Source organism: Equus asinus, chromosome 15, assembly GCF_041296235.1.
Source record: "Equus asinus isolate D_3611 breed Donkey chromosome 15, EquAss-T2T_v2, whole genome shotgun sequence".
NCBI lineage: Eukaryota > Metazoa > Chordata > Mammalia > Perissodactyla > Equidae > Equus > Equus asinus.
The window spans coordinates 50277572-50291510 of NC_091804.1; the positions used below are offsets into that span (position 1 = coordinate 50277572).

Genomic DNA, 13939 nt, shown 5'->3' on the forward strand with positions numbered 1-13939 from the left:
AGTAGTCCCCGTGACTCCAAGCCTTTCTGGCAGTGGGAGTGTGGGGGGAGTTTGCATCAGGCCGGTCACCACCACTCCTGTCCTTGCTGGCACTTAGCTGTCACACAGCACTGTCCTTCCTCTGTTGGCCCTCTGTTCTTGCACTGTTGGGGGGAGCTCACCATCTACCCAGAGCCCACTCGGCTATGAGCCACCGCTGCTGGCCACCCCTCCCTGTGGTCGACCCTGCATGTGACAAGGCCATGGTCAGTTTTCTGTCCCCGCACCCACTTTTGCTGACCCTTGTGGCACCGTCAGCCAAGTTTTGACTGGGCATTGTATGTACCTGTGGCCTCCTGTATGGTTTATTTGTGTGGGACGTGCCTGTTCCCTGCCCTGGGCTGGTGGCCGCTGTTCCGTGGACAGGCCCCTCTCCCCACGTGGGTGCCCGCCCTCAGATGGCCGTGTAGCCCAGGAGCAGCCAGGTCACAGCGTGTGTTGGTCTGCAGCACAAGCCTGAGCCAGAAGTGACAGATGGGCCTGCATGGGACAGCCCTGCACCACAGCTCTCCTTTTAGGAGGGCGCCCCCAGAGGGGAGCGGATGCCTGGTGCAGAGCACTTGTGCCTTTGGTGGCCACTTGAGGGTCTCGGTCGTTGGACCAGCAGCCTGCTGCACTTGGGTCTGAGGTCAGAGATCAGGTCTAGGGTGATGAGAAGCCCCAGGTCAGAGTAAGAGCCAAACCCACAGTTAGTCTGCCAGCTGGGGACCAAGGGTTGTGGAGTGCAGGTGCTCAGGAGAGCTGAGCCAGAGGTGAGGGTGCTCACCAGCCGACGTTTTCTCCCTGGAGCGGGGACTCTGAATGCGGCCGCTGCAGGCCTTCTGCCTGGGGTCAGCGCCCAGCAGGACGAGGATGTGCGGTCCCATGTTTCTGTACCAGGGCTGCCTGTCAGGGTGGAAGCTCACACGGGTCTTCTGCTCTCAGCTCTGGAGGCTTCCGTGGCGTTGGGGCAGTTTTCTCTTGTCCCTTCGGGCCCAAGAGGCCACATTAAGTTGGGAGTCTGTCTGCATGGGAGCACCCTCCCATGCCAAGTGCAGTGATTACAAGGACTGTGTTCTGAGTTCTTAGGCTCGTGCCCATAGCGCGTCTGCTCTCCACGTCTGCTTCTGGAATGCTCAGATGTGGTGGTCAGAGACCACTCACCAGCAAAGGACAGACACCCTTGCTCTGCAGGTGCTGTCCGAGGTGGGGCCCAGGACAGGTGCGAGGACTTCTCTCTGCTGCGTTGCGTGCATGGGCCTGAGTGTCCAGTTCCCCCTCCTGCACAGGGACGTGTGTCACAATAAAGTGTGTGGGAACACAGATGGTTTGGCGAGCCCCTGAGGGGCCGTTTCCAGCCTGGGTGCGGGTGGGGGGCAGGCCAGGTGCCCATGGAGCTCCCATGGGTGCAGGCCAGGCGCTCGCAGGGAGAGCAGAAAGTTCTCATTGGGCATCTGCCTGGGACCTGGGGCTGGGCAGTGACTCCTTGATGGGTGGGCCAGCAGAGAGGCTCACCTGGGCCTGGGTGGAGATGCCCCGGCCCCCGTGTGTGGGGCCACCAGCAGGCTGCCTGGACTCTGTGCCCTCCACCTGAGCCTGCATCCTGAAGCCACCTGCTGGAGGAAAGGTGGCCGGGAGAGGCAAGTGGGGGTTGTCCTGCCTGGGCAGTGTGGGGCGGGTGAGCCGAAGCTGGACAGGTGAAGGCAGTGGTCCTGAGTAGGGAGGCAGGTCCAGGTTGGGTGTGGCCCCGGTGGGAAGGCAGGTCCTGGAGTCTATTGGCTGAATCTCGGTTGGTCCCACCCACCTGTGCTTGCCAGCCGGGCCTCTGCCTCGGGCCAGCTGGGTAGGAAAATAGACCATGGACCATGAAGCTGCCGTCCTGCCCAGGCTCCAGCTCCAGGAGGCCGGGCTGATCTGTGACCAGCATGTTTACCACCAGTTCAGGCCTATCAGCCAGTCTCTACCATCTGTGTGCCCCAGGCTCCTTGGCTAAGGTACCAGGACTGACCTTGCCCAGCTTCACATCCCATTTTGGAATGAGGGTGATGTGAGCCGGCCAGGATGCTGGCTGCTGTGTCGCTTTGGGAAGGATGACAGGACTCTTGCTGAGCAAGAGGCAGCACCTGGCTCTGACCTGTCCTTTCTCAAGCTGGGCCACTGGGCAGCTTGGGCCCCAGTACTGCTAGGTGGTCTTGGAGGCTGTGGGGGCGTCACGGGCATCAAGTGCCTTCTGGGCGCAGGGGCCCTGGGCACGTGGATGAGGAGCTGATGGGGCCCAGCCAAGAGCACCGAGGACCTGACTGGCATGCATCTGTGGAGGGCGGCGCCTCAGTGACGTGTGTGAGTGCACACACGTGCCCGGAGTGGCTGTGAGCCTGAATGGACACATGTATCCGCTGTGTGAGTGTGGGAGTCCACCAGGCCAGGCGCCCTCTGCTGGCCACAGCTCGGGTCTGTAGGGCCCACTGGCTCGGCCGGGGCACAGGTACCAGGACACCCAGCCGTCAGCGTCCACCAGCTCTGCAGCATCCTAGCGTCCAGGCTCCAGACCTCAGGCTCGGGCAGCTCTCAGGACACGGCAAGTGGAGGAGCTCCTTTTGCCCCGGGGTCCTCATGGGGCAGAGGGTCTGAGGCCCTTTCCAGCCACAGGAGCGCCACCTGCCAGGGCGAGTGCTGGCTCAGACACAGGCAGGACAGGGGAAGGAGGGGCACTCCGAGGGGCCTGGGACCTGGACCTCCACCAGCAACGTTCCCAACCCTCAAGGTGGTGGACCGGCTGCAGGGGCAAAGTGGTGGAACAGGCTGGATCCTGCAGCCTGCCCTATGGGGGAGACAGCTGGGGACAAGAGCTCCTGCGGGAGTCCAGGAAGGAAGGACCACCCCCCAGCAACATCCAGCCCCACCTTCTCAGCCCACCGACCCCTCCCAGCCTCCAGCGAATGGGATATCTGGACTACGACCTGCACTGCCCGCCAGCAGCTGGAGGTTCTGTGCAGTGCCCGCCTCCCCAGGAGTGCTTCTGCCTCAGGAAGCTGCCCCAAAGCAGGGCCAGAGGGGCCCCAGCAGCCTCTTGGGCAGGAGCGGGTACCCAAGGGTCTGGTGGGGGCAGGGGCAGGACGGGGTCTGAGTCAGGGTCAGTAGACCCAGGGGCAGGTCCGGGGTGGGGGCAGGTCTCTGTCGAGGTTGGGCAGGTCCTGGGGTCTGGTTGTGGTGGGTGCCCCCTCCCAAGCACCGTTCCCCCGGGCCAGCCAGTGGGAGCCTTGTTGGCCAGGCCGTGGAGCTCTCAGGGTGGGCTGGGGGGACACAGGGAGGGGCCGGGCTTGGCTGACCTTTGCAGGCTGGGGAGGATTGTGGAAAAGTGACCACCACAGAGGAGACATATGGTGGGGGTCAGTGAGGGTGTGGACCTGGGCATTGGAGACCACTGGACAGGCCCGGACAGCTTGGGTTTGGGGTCCTGGGCCCTGGGGGTGGTGCTGAAGGAGGGGGGTGGTGGAGGCTGGTATGGTCCACATGCTATTCCAGGTTGCCCCCTCAGGCTGCCAGGGACCACCCCCCCCCCCAGTGCCCATCACCCACAGCTTGGCACCCATGGCCACACGTGGTGGGCTTTGTCCCTGAAGTACCATCCCCATGAGTCTGTCTTTGGGACAGACCCTGTGGGTGAGGGATGAAGGTGTTTGGTCAGTACTGTACCTCCCCCCGCCCCAATCCCTGGTGAGATCCCAACCCCGCAGTGTGGTGGGGTCTTTCACACTGGGATCTCTGTGCCCCTGACTCCCGGGCTGCAGACAGGAAGGGTGGAGAGCCAAGTGGGGGAGGAGGCTGAGGGGTGGACCATGGGTGGGCTGGGGCAGTGACGTCGAGGAAAGGGGCCCTCATAAGCTCCTGCCTCCTTGTGGCTGCAGCAGGACCAGAGTGAACCGGAGCTGGCAGGGATCGAGGGACGCTGCCCTTGGACAGGAGCAGGTTGGTGACTCTCCAGGAGGCTGGGTGGACATGGAGGGGCCACCAGGTCTGGGCAGATGCCATGGAGAGGTCTGTTCACAGCCACGACCTCTGTGTGCTGGCAGGAGTCCCTCTGAGTCAGGCCAGTTTTCTAGGTAGGGGAGGGGTCTGGCTTCAGAATGTGGATCAGGAGAGTCTAGGATCTGGGGTGCCCAGATAACCCATCCATCGCCCTCCAGCTCCTCCACAGCCCTAGGACCTCCACGAGCATAGCAGTCAGGCAACAGGCCTGTCCTGGCCACCACCTGCTCCAGGTGTGCTGGGTTGAGGGTGGCCGGGGACCTGGGTGCCTGCGCTGCGTGTCCCCTCTGCACTGTCAGCGGAGGCTCAGAGGCAGCCCCCAGGCAGTGTGCAGCTTGGAGTGGGAGGGGCTCCCTCAGAGGGTTCTCCCAGGACCCCAACCCACCTCCTCGGGCCTCCCCCTCCCCACTGAGAGGTCAGCTCTGAGGCCAGTCCTTAGCTGGAACAGCTCCTCCTGGGGCCAGCAGAGGGGCACCTGTGCCACCCCTGAGGGGTTCTTCTCAAACGGAGGTCTCAGTCCCAGCTCTGATGCTGCTGGCAGGGCCTGCCCACACCCCAACCCAACCTCAGTTTCCACCCCAAGCTCTTCGGCCCTGACAGCGGCCGTCCCAGTCTGGTCTATTGGCAAGTGAGTGACCGGAATAGTGGACAGGGCCCCGTGCTGGCCTATGGAGAATGTCCCAAGGGCAGGATGCAGGACCAGAGACTGTGATTGGGTCAGACGCGTCGAGGGGTGAGCAGGAGAAGGGCAGCTGACCTCTCGCTCCAGTAAGCACCTGGCCAGGCCCTGCGGGTTGCCGGCCCACTGTGGATGGGAGGGTAGGGCTGGCTGTGGGGTGCAGCATTGCCTAGATGAGGACTTCAGGTCTCGGGGTCTCCCCACGTGTACATGGGGATGCCCAGCATGGTCTCAGACCCCTGGCCCACGAGAACGTGGATGGTGTAGCTCTGGCTTTACAGCATCAGGAGGGGACACACGGATGGACAGATGGCTGAGTGGCCCTCCTCCTTCTGCAGGCTAAATACCATGAGCACCCGGGGGCGTCCCCACCACGGGATCTGGCTCTGGCTATGGCTCGGTGTCACCATGGGACTCTGCCAGGGACATGGTAAGGATGTGGGGTCGGGGGCTGCCTGGGGACTGTGGCCCCGGCCTGCCCCCAGCCACCCACCGAGGCTGTTACTGCCCAGGGCAGAGGCCCCGCAGCAGATGAGCATTCCCCCCTGGCTCCCCACCATCCCCAGGAGCTGCTGTTCCCAGTGGAAGACGTAATCAATGAGTGAAGACCAGACGGCCCAGAGGCGTCTGTGCCCCTCTGCCCAAAGGGCCACTGTCAGTTTTCAGCTTGACCTTTGCTCTCGTGATGGCTCCCTTTGCTTAGGAGTGCTTCTGTGTTTTCTGGTTGTGTTTTTTTAAGGTATCAACACACTGTGCATTTAATTCTCTCATGTTACTGTTTCGTTTTGAACTATTCCACGGGTGCCTTTTTGATGTAAAGTTTTCAAACAGCACAAATCTGGAGGAAAAAGTAAAAAGCCCCTTCCCCAACCCCCTCCCCAGGGGAAAGCACTGCCCTGTGGGCTGCAGGCTGCCAGAGCCTTCCAGCTCAGCCGAGGCACGTCGAGCGAGCATGCAGTCCTGCCGAGCTGTCTCCCCGCACGGCGCCTGCCCGCGGCGGCTCACACATGCATTGTGTTCTGTGCCATACCTCTTGGTGGCTGCACACGTCCAGTGAGGATGCTTCGATCTAACCGCTCCCCAGTGGACATTTAGGGTGGTTCCCTCTCGGGTGGCCTTCACTGCCCTGTCCTCGGTAGTACCCCAGCAGGGACGCTGCCCACGACGCCAGCAGGCGTCTTTGCCGAGCTTCTCTCGTGATGGGCGTGGACTGGACCCATCCTGGGAAGGCAGATTCTGTGTCCTAGGGGGACGCTCTAGGCTCTGGTCATGCAGCCGGCTGGCTTCACCCACGGCCCGCAGGTCCTGGCTCCCACTGAGTCTCATGAGGGCAGGAGAAGGCGCCATCACAGTTTGAAGCTGCGCTTTGGGTTACTGCCGAGGTCTAACGCTGTCTGCATCTGACTCGGTTTCTGTTTGAAATGCGTTTTCTTGCCCGTCACCGTGTGCAGAGAGGGAGGGGCGCATGGCACAGCCAGACCCAGCGTGGAGCCGCAGGTCTGCTGACCCCTCTCTTACTTTGCAGCATGTTTTCCTCGTTTTTATTTTGCACACAGGTTGACAACTGCCGCCTGGGCGGGTCCCTCGGTCCCTGGGGGTCTGACAGGGTCACCCCAAGGTGGGGCCAAGTCACTAAGTGATCCCACAGACAACTCGAGTTCAGGATTCAGCCCCTCACAGGGTCCCTTTCAGGCTCTGGGCAGACCCCACGGAGGAGGGCTGGATTGGGTGGGGCCCTAATATGCAGGCTACCCTTCCCCAAGGATGGTCCTGGGGAGGGAGTGCTCCTAGGGGTTGCCTCCCGCCAGCTGGCCGCCAGCTGTCTATCCCACACCCTGCCAAGGCCCCCAACACGCGGACTCCCAAAGGCAGCCCGGGATGTCTCCCCGACTGTGTCAGAGGCACCATGAGACAGAGGGCTCTTCATGAGCGGGAGCCGGGCCCCCTGCTCACAAGTGGCTTTTCAAAGCCCCCACCCCCAAGACATTGCTGCCTTTCAGCCCGACACTGCCAGGAGCAGCGGGCCCATCCGGAGTTCGAGCTCAGCTGCTTCCTACTCTGAAGCCGTCATTGTGTCTGCCCTGGGCGCCCGCAGCCCCTGCCCTTCTCCCTGTGCCCCACCTCCCGGTGGGGTGGCCACAAGAAGCCCATCTCTGTCTTCATTTTCCAAAAATAGCCACCACCACCATGAAGCTCCCGGAAGTTTCCCCGGGAGGTCGAGCACTGCCCCTCCTCCTCCCAAGACGGCCACGGCACCCCACTCCAGGGCACCCCCACCTTCATGGAGCCATGTGAACCTGGCCGTGACCTTGGCAGCTGGGGGTCTGTAGTTGCAAGGGGCTTCTCTGGCTGACTGGGCGAGAACTCTGGGCCAGCTCCAGGCCCCATGTGGCCTGGCAGCTGCTGTGTTATCTCAGCACCCAAGGGTGCCAACCGGCGGTTACTGCCACCCTGGACACTGGCTTGGTCCTTACTGGGCAGGGACAGGGCGGGGGGACACCACTAGGAGAGATGGGCGGGGGCCTCCCTGGGTGGGGCGGTCTCCCTCTCGCTGGAGCTACCAGGCGGCCCTGGTACCTCGGACCCTTAGGAGGGCTCAGTGCTCTTCCGGCCCCGGGCAGGGCCTTGTCTTCTCAAGTCCCCCCAGTGGGGCCAAGGCCTCCTCAGAACCCAGATGTGGCCACGCCCCCTCACACCGCTCAGGACGGGTTCCCTTGGCCCCACAGCTGGTCTTGGTGGTCCCTGGTGTCGGTCCTGAAAACCCCATTCTCTCTCTGCAGGGAGCAGCCGCCTGAGGCTGTCCGTGCTGCCCGAGGACCGGCTGCAGATGAAGTGGAGGGCATCAGAGGGGGGCGGCCTCGGCTACCTGGTGCAGGTGAAGCCCGTGGCAGGTAAGGGGCCTGCGCCTCCCCCTGCTGTGAGGGCTGGCAGTGACAGTGGTCAGCAGGGCAGTCCCAGTGCCAGCTCCTGCATCTCAGCACCCATGTGTCCCTGTGATTCTGCTTTCCCTCCTGTCTGTCTGCCCTCACTAACTTGGGGATGGAGGCCTTCAAAATTCCCATCACTGTGTCCCCACGTCTGGCACATGCAGAAGGCACTCAGTCAGTGTCTTCTGAAGAAGCTGTGAGCCCCTCCTCACACTGAGAGCCCCTCAGGATCTGTGTGCCAGCGACCCCGCGGGCGGGCACCTGACTCTCAGGGCTAGCCCGCGGTTCACGGGAGGGGCCGGGCTGCCCGGGAAGGTTAGCACAGGCCCAGCAAAGAGCCTCCAGACGCGACAGCGGCTGCCAGCTCACAAGCCTGCAGAAAGCCCGCAATGGGGTGTGATCACAGCAACTGGCACACTGCGAGTGCAAACCTGGGTTCCCGTGAAAAGAGGTGTGTCCCGGCCCCTGAGTCCCCTCCAGTCTCCACCACTCTCTGCTCCCAGGACAACCCCACTTGGCACTTGGCTGCAGTTTTCTAATGTTTTAGTGAAGCCAAATTTATCTACCTTATTTTTCAAATATTGTATGTTTTTATTAATTTTCTTTGTCTGCTTATCCTCGTAGTTACTCAGAGGAATATTTTAAATCCCCATTACAGTTCCTTAGGTTTGTCTTTCTCTGGTGGTGTTGCCAGTCTTTGTTGCATGTGCTGCGGCTCTGTTGTGAGGTGCACGTGGATTTAGAGTTCTTGTGTCGTCCGGGTGGACTGAACCCTCTGATGAGACTCCCTCACACGCCTGAGGCCATCTGCTCGCGCTCTGCTTTGTGTGAGGTCAGCATTGTTCCGCCACGTGGTGTTTGCACTGAACGTCTTTCCCATTCGCTGGCTCAGCCTTTCTCCAGCCTTTCATTGTAGATGCATCTTCCAAGGAGCACGTGATTGGTGTTGTTTTTATCCAGTGTGACAGTCTTTGCTTTTTAATTGAAACATTTTTCCATTTACATTTAATGAAATTACTGATTATATTTGGGGTTAAGTCTGCCATCTTCCTGTTTTCTTTTTGTTACACTTGTTATAATTTTTTCTCTCCTTTGTTGTCTTCTTTGCAATTGAATTTTTATGGGAAAACTTAAACACGTGGCAGAGAAGAGAGCAGAGCATAATGAAAGCTTGGGTTCCCGTGATTTAGCTTCAGCAATTATCAACATATGGCCCACACTGCTTTTCTAATTGTTGAAAATTCGCTCTCTCATTTTTCCCATAGACTGAATTAGCTTTGATCTCGAGCATCACATAATACGTCTGTAAATATTTCGGTGTGTGTCACTAGAAGGAGGACTCAACAGTAACCCCACTGCCATGCCCCCAAATAGAAGTGCTCCAGGCCTTCCAGCTTGTCTGATGGGCGTCTTTTGCAGTTGGCCTCTTGCAGTTGGGATCCCAACATAGTCCACATACTGTATTTGGTTCTTATGGCTTAAGTAATGTTTAATCTAAAACAGTTTCTTCCCTCCTCCTTTTTCTTGACATTTTTATTTGTTGAAGAAAGAAGATGGCTTGTCCTGGGACCTTCTGACATTCTCCATTTTGCTGATGGTAGCTCCGTGGTGCCACTGAGATTGTTCCTCTCTCCTGAAATTGCCTGTAGATTGACGGTTAGGTCCCAGAGATTTGGTCCGATTTAGGTTTGATTATATTTTGTTAAGAAGAATTATTTTTCAGTGGTTCTGTGTAATTCCTGTTGTACCACAACTAGAGGTACACAATGTCTAGTGTCTCATTTTTTGTGTGAAGTGAAGATTGATCAGTAGGTGTGAGATGACTGAGCGCTTTTTCTTATTCCCCGTCCCCAGTCTGATTGGGAGTTGTGTGTGCCTTTACTGTTGCAGTGATCCCCCCAGAGACAACACGCACGTTAACTTATGGCTCGTAACAGACATGACGGCTACATCAGCCCCTGGATAGTGCCAGGACCTGGAACATCACAGCTGCGATTGCCCCCTCTCATGCATGTCAATTCTGCATCTACGTCAAATCTCAAAGAGCATTTTCATCCTTGTAGTTGTATCCGTTCAATATTAATGTAGACCAACTCACATATCTACCCTTTCATTGTCCTTTATTCCTTGCGGAGCCTCCCAATCTGGGATTGCTTTTCTCCTGCCTGAATATAGTCTTTAGTGTTTCCTCTAGTATGGATTGCCAGTTGCAAATTCTGTTTTGGAGGTTTTTCTTTTTTTGTCTGAAAATGTCTTTATTCCACCTTCATTCTTAAAGGAGATTATCGCTGGGATCGAATTTGGAGCTGGTGCTTTCTTTCAGCACTTTGAAGGATCTTTTTATTGTCTTTTGGTTTCTGATTTTGGTTTTTTTTTGAGAATTTAGTCTTCAGTCCAATTGTTGCTCCATTAGATGTAATGTCTCACTTTCTTTTTTTCCTGACTGCTTTTAAGATTTTTTTTCTGTTTGAGTTTTCAGCACATTTAAGCTGATGTTCTTAGGTGTGGATCTCTTTTTATCTTGCTTCACATTCATAAGACTTCTTGAATCTGTGTCTTAATCTCTTATAGTTTTGGAAACTTCTTCAGCCATATCTCTTCAAATATTTCCTGGACCCCATTTTCTCTCTCTTCTTTGTGGGACTCTGACGACACAGGTGCAGATCCTCTCAGTGTGGGTCATGGGTATGCCTCTTACTCTTTCTTCTATATTTTAAATTTCTTTGTCTATTCTTAATTCTGTGTTTTTATTCTGACCTGTCTTCCACTATTTATCTCTTCATCTGTGTGTAAGAAGCTGTGAAGTCATTCTTTGAATTCCTAACTCCAGTTTTTGTTTTCCATTCTAGAATTTCCATTTGGTTTTTCCATTCCAGCATTTCTTTTTTATTGTTTCTGATACCCAAATTCTTGGGCTTGTCTTTTAAATCCTCAAACTAGTTAGCATGGTTATTTTAAAGTCTCACAACTCCACTATCTGGGAAATCTGTGGGTCTCTTTCTCTTGTCTGTGCTTCCCTTACCTTTCGATCATGTTGTCTTGCTCCTTTGTACACCTGGCTACTTTGCATTGAGAGCCAGACATTGTGGAATCTTTCAGAAATAATTTGTGGCCTTGTAGAACATTGTTTTCCTTGAGACACAGTTTGTGTTTGCTTCTGACAGATGTGAAACAGCAGTTTTGGGTCATCTTCATTCAGATTTAGAAGTTAAGATTATTTGACTTTGGACTTCAGTCCCTTCAAGGGCCAGTGTCTCCCCATTAATGCTTGCTCCTCGGTGTGGCTCTTCAGGGTCTCAACCCAAAGAACTGGGTGGGGAGGGAAGGTGCCAAGGACTCACTTCCTCAAAGGGCCTGGACGCCTCTTCTTGTCCCTCAAGCCCCCAAGCCCCTCAAGCCTGCTCGGCCTTCAGCCTCTCTTCCAGCCACCCTGTCTTAGTCCGTTTGGGCTGCTCTGACAAATTACTACAGGCCAAGAATCCCAGACAACATTTATTTCTCACAGTCCCGGAGGCTGAAAGTCTGAGGTCTGGGTGCCAGTGCGGTCAGGTTCCTGGTAAGAGCTCTCTTCCTGGTTCATAGCATCCCGTCTGCTCGCTGTGTCCTTACATGGTGAAGGGACAAGAGAGCTCTCTGGGGCCTCTTTATGGGGGCACTAATCCCTTGCTGGGGGCTCCACCCTCAGGATCTAATCACCTCCTACAGGCCCCACCTCCTAATACCATCACCAGGGGGGTTAGGATGTCAACAAGTGAATTTGGAAGGATGCAAACATTCAGTTGGTAACACACTTCTAGCGTAAAGGCAGCACCAGTGGCTGGGCTGACTTCTTTGAGTTTTGGATTGTGGCCTTGCGATTCTTCACTGCCTTGTTAGCTCTTGGTTCAAGCAGATTCTTAAAAAGTATTCTATCCAGTTTTCCTAACACAGCAGGAGAGTTGTCTGATTTACGTAACCCACCAGCCCCAGAGCTGAAGCCTGACTGCTGCCATTGCATGTAGTCTCTGTGCTGGTGTGAGTGGACGGGTGGTTGCCCTGTAGAACTGGTGTTTGCCAGGATCTTCAGGCCACGAGCACAGGCAGCCTCAGTCAGTGCTTGTTGAGCTATTGCATTGAAGCTGCTGGCTTGTGATCTATTTAACGCTTTGTCTTTAAAAAATACTTAGCTTCTTTTAAAAATAATGAGCCCGTGAGAGTGTGCAGGGCATATGGGATTAGGACTTTGTTCTCGTGTGTGAAGCTCCGACTGCATGAAGCCAGCCCCCAGCACGCAGCGGCGGGGTGGAGGTGGGGGGACAGGAGAGGGTTCAGAAGAAAGAAATGGCAGGCCTTTGGGCAAATGTGAGCAAAGCCTATGCTGACAAGTCAGGAACCCCAAGTCCCCGAGGCCAGGTGATGTGGGTGGGCACCGAGAAGAGCAGTGTCGTGTGCATGTATGCACGTGTGTGTGTGGGCACACATGGATGTGACTCCCACCATCTGTTACTGTTAACACACATCCGTGCAGGTGGGCTCAGGAATCTCACAGGCCTGGTTTAAATCTTGGTTCCACCACTGAGTGGCTATGTGGCTTGGTCCCTGGGGCCTCAGTTTTCCCATCTACAAAGTGGGGTAACGGGTTTGCAAAGATCTCACATCTTGGTGCATGTGAAGTGCCTGGGTTGCTGCCAGGCACACAGTGAATGCTCAATAAAAGTTAGCCATAAATCACAATGGCAACAAAACGCCTGCCTAGTGACCCCGACGACTCCCCTCCCTGTCCCACCTCCCCAGTGCGGGGCGAGGCCCAGGTTTGGGAGCCACCTGCCACACATGATGGGCGACAGGTGGCTTCCTCTCCAGGTGCAGGAGCGAGGGTCTCTCCTCCATGCCCTTCTGCATCTGGACGAGAGAGTCGCCAAGTGCTTCCTGACACCCAGCAGTGGTCTCTCCCGCTCTGTTCCTAGGCCAAGTCCTCTGAGAATACGGCCGTGTCCCCAGGTCCTCTGAGAATATGGCCGTGTCCCCAGGTCCTCTGAGAATGCGGCCGTGTCCCCACGTCCTCTGAGAATATGGCCATGTACCCTTTGGAATCTTCTATTTATCTTTAATACATGAAACCCAGCCCCCGAGCTAGGACTCACGGAGTCAGAGCTGGAGGCGTTACAGGCTCATCGGCGTCATACCTTCCAGCCCCATGTACAGAGCGGGGGCCTGGTTCCTCCAGTCATCTTCCCTCTCCATCTTCAGACCTGCGTGGTGTCTCCGAGGCTGCTGTGCTGGGCACCGGAGGGTTATGGGTAAGCCCCTCTGAGGAGGCTTGCTCAAGGACGTAGTATTTTGCTGCTGCAGAGATACCTTCTCTCTCAGTTCATGACCCAGGAGCACAGGCCCTCCCAGCAGACCCCCAGGGAGGAGCAGAGACCCACCCCCTGCCCAGAGCAGAGGAGGAGGGGAGGGGAAGAGGAGGAACCTGGAGGGTTTGACCTCTCCCCGACACACAGGCATGCCTGCATGCACACAAGCACACGCAGTACCCAGGAGGGCACACAGCACACACATACACACATGCATACCCACACCCGCCCACCTTGGCGGCCTCGACAGCTCTCCCCACCCCCACACCAGGGGACCCAGAGCAGGAGGTGATGCTGAACACCAAGACCCCAAAGGCCACCGTGGGCGGCCTGAGCCCCTCCAAGGGGTACACCGTGCAGATCTTCGAGCTCACTGGCTCAGGAAACATCCTGCTGGCTCGGAGGGAGTTTGTGAGTAAGTCCACCACCCCACTTGGGATTCCAGCCTCTGGGGTGAGTGTTCATGGAACGGCGGGGGGAGCTGAGCACTGTCAGGAGCTAGGCTGGGAGTCCCAGGCCTGGGTTCGAGTCCTGGCTCCCCATGCAGCTGCCTGGGAGACCAGCTTACAGCTCCTGACACCCCCGCCTGCCTCGCGGGGGCCGGGACCCACGGAGCCTGGGGTGCGCCATTGTGGCGAGGGTTCTGTGCGCAGGCCCCCGAAGCCTCTGCTACCACCCTGGGTGGTGGGGTCCTGACAGCCCCTCGGGTCTCTCTGCAGTCACAGATTTGAAGAGTAACTCCGTGGGCAGGAGCAGCTGGAGGCCACTGGGTGCAGCCCTGGAGCCCACCCCTTCCCGTATGGGGAGCCTAGACCCTGAGCCCCGAGTCGCCTTGGTCCCAAGCCAAGACCCACCCACTCTTAGTGGGTCAAAGTGGGGTGAGGGTGAGTCTCGGGGAGGAGGGAGTAATCTTCAGCATCTCACGTGTTCTCCCCATGTGGCCGGGAAGT

The 13939-nt window shown here is 57.2% G+C and overlaps 1 protein-coding gene across 12 annotated transcripts in view; it reads left to right on the forward strand.

Moving 5' to 3' along the window:
• The first annotated feature begins 3868 nt into the window (after positions 1-3868).
• The window catches only part of COL20A1 (collagen type XX alpha 1 chain), a 33299-nt gene continuing 23228 nt past the window's right edge, over positions 3869-13939 (forward strand). For 7 of the 12 annotated variants that reach the window (XM_070486263.1, XM_070486271.1, XM_070486269.1 and 4 more), the window contains exons 1-5: positions 6907-7048; positions 7507-7617; positions 12883-12932; positions 13261-13404; positions 13709-13873. In XM_070486263.1, the coding sequence (XP_070342364.1) occupies positions 7008-7048; positions 7507-7617; positions 12883-12932; positions 13261-13404; positions 13709-13873 (511 nt within the window). In that variant the 5' untranslated portion in view covers positions 6907-7007. Of the gene's footprint in view, positions 3988-5064; positions 5157-6903; positions 7049-7506; positions 7618-12882; positions 12933-13260; positions 13405-13708; positions 13874-13939 lie in introns of those variants that run through there. The other 5 variants (XM_070486267.1, XM_044748470.2, XM_070486275.1 and 2 more) reach the window with 4 other exon arrangements.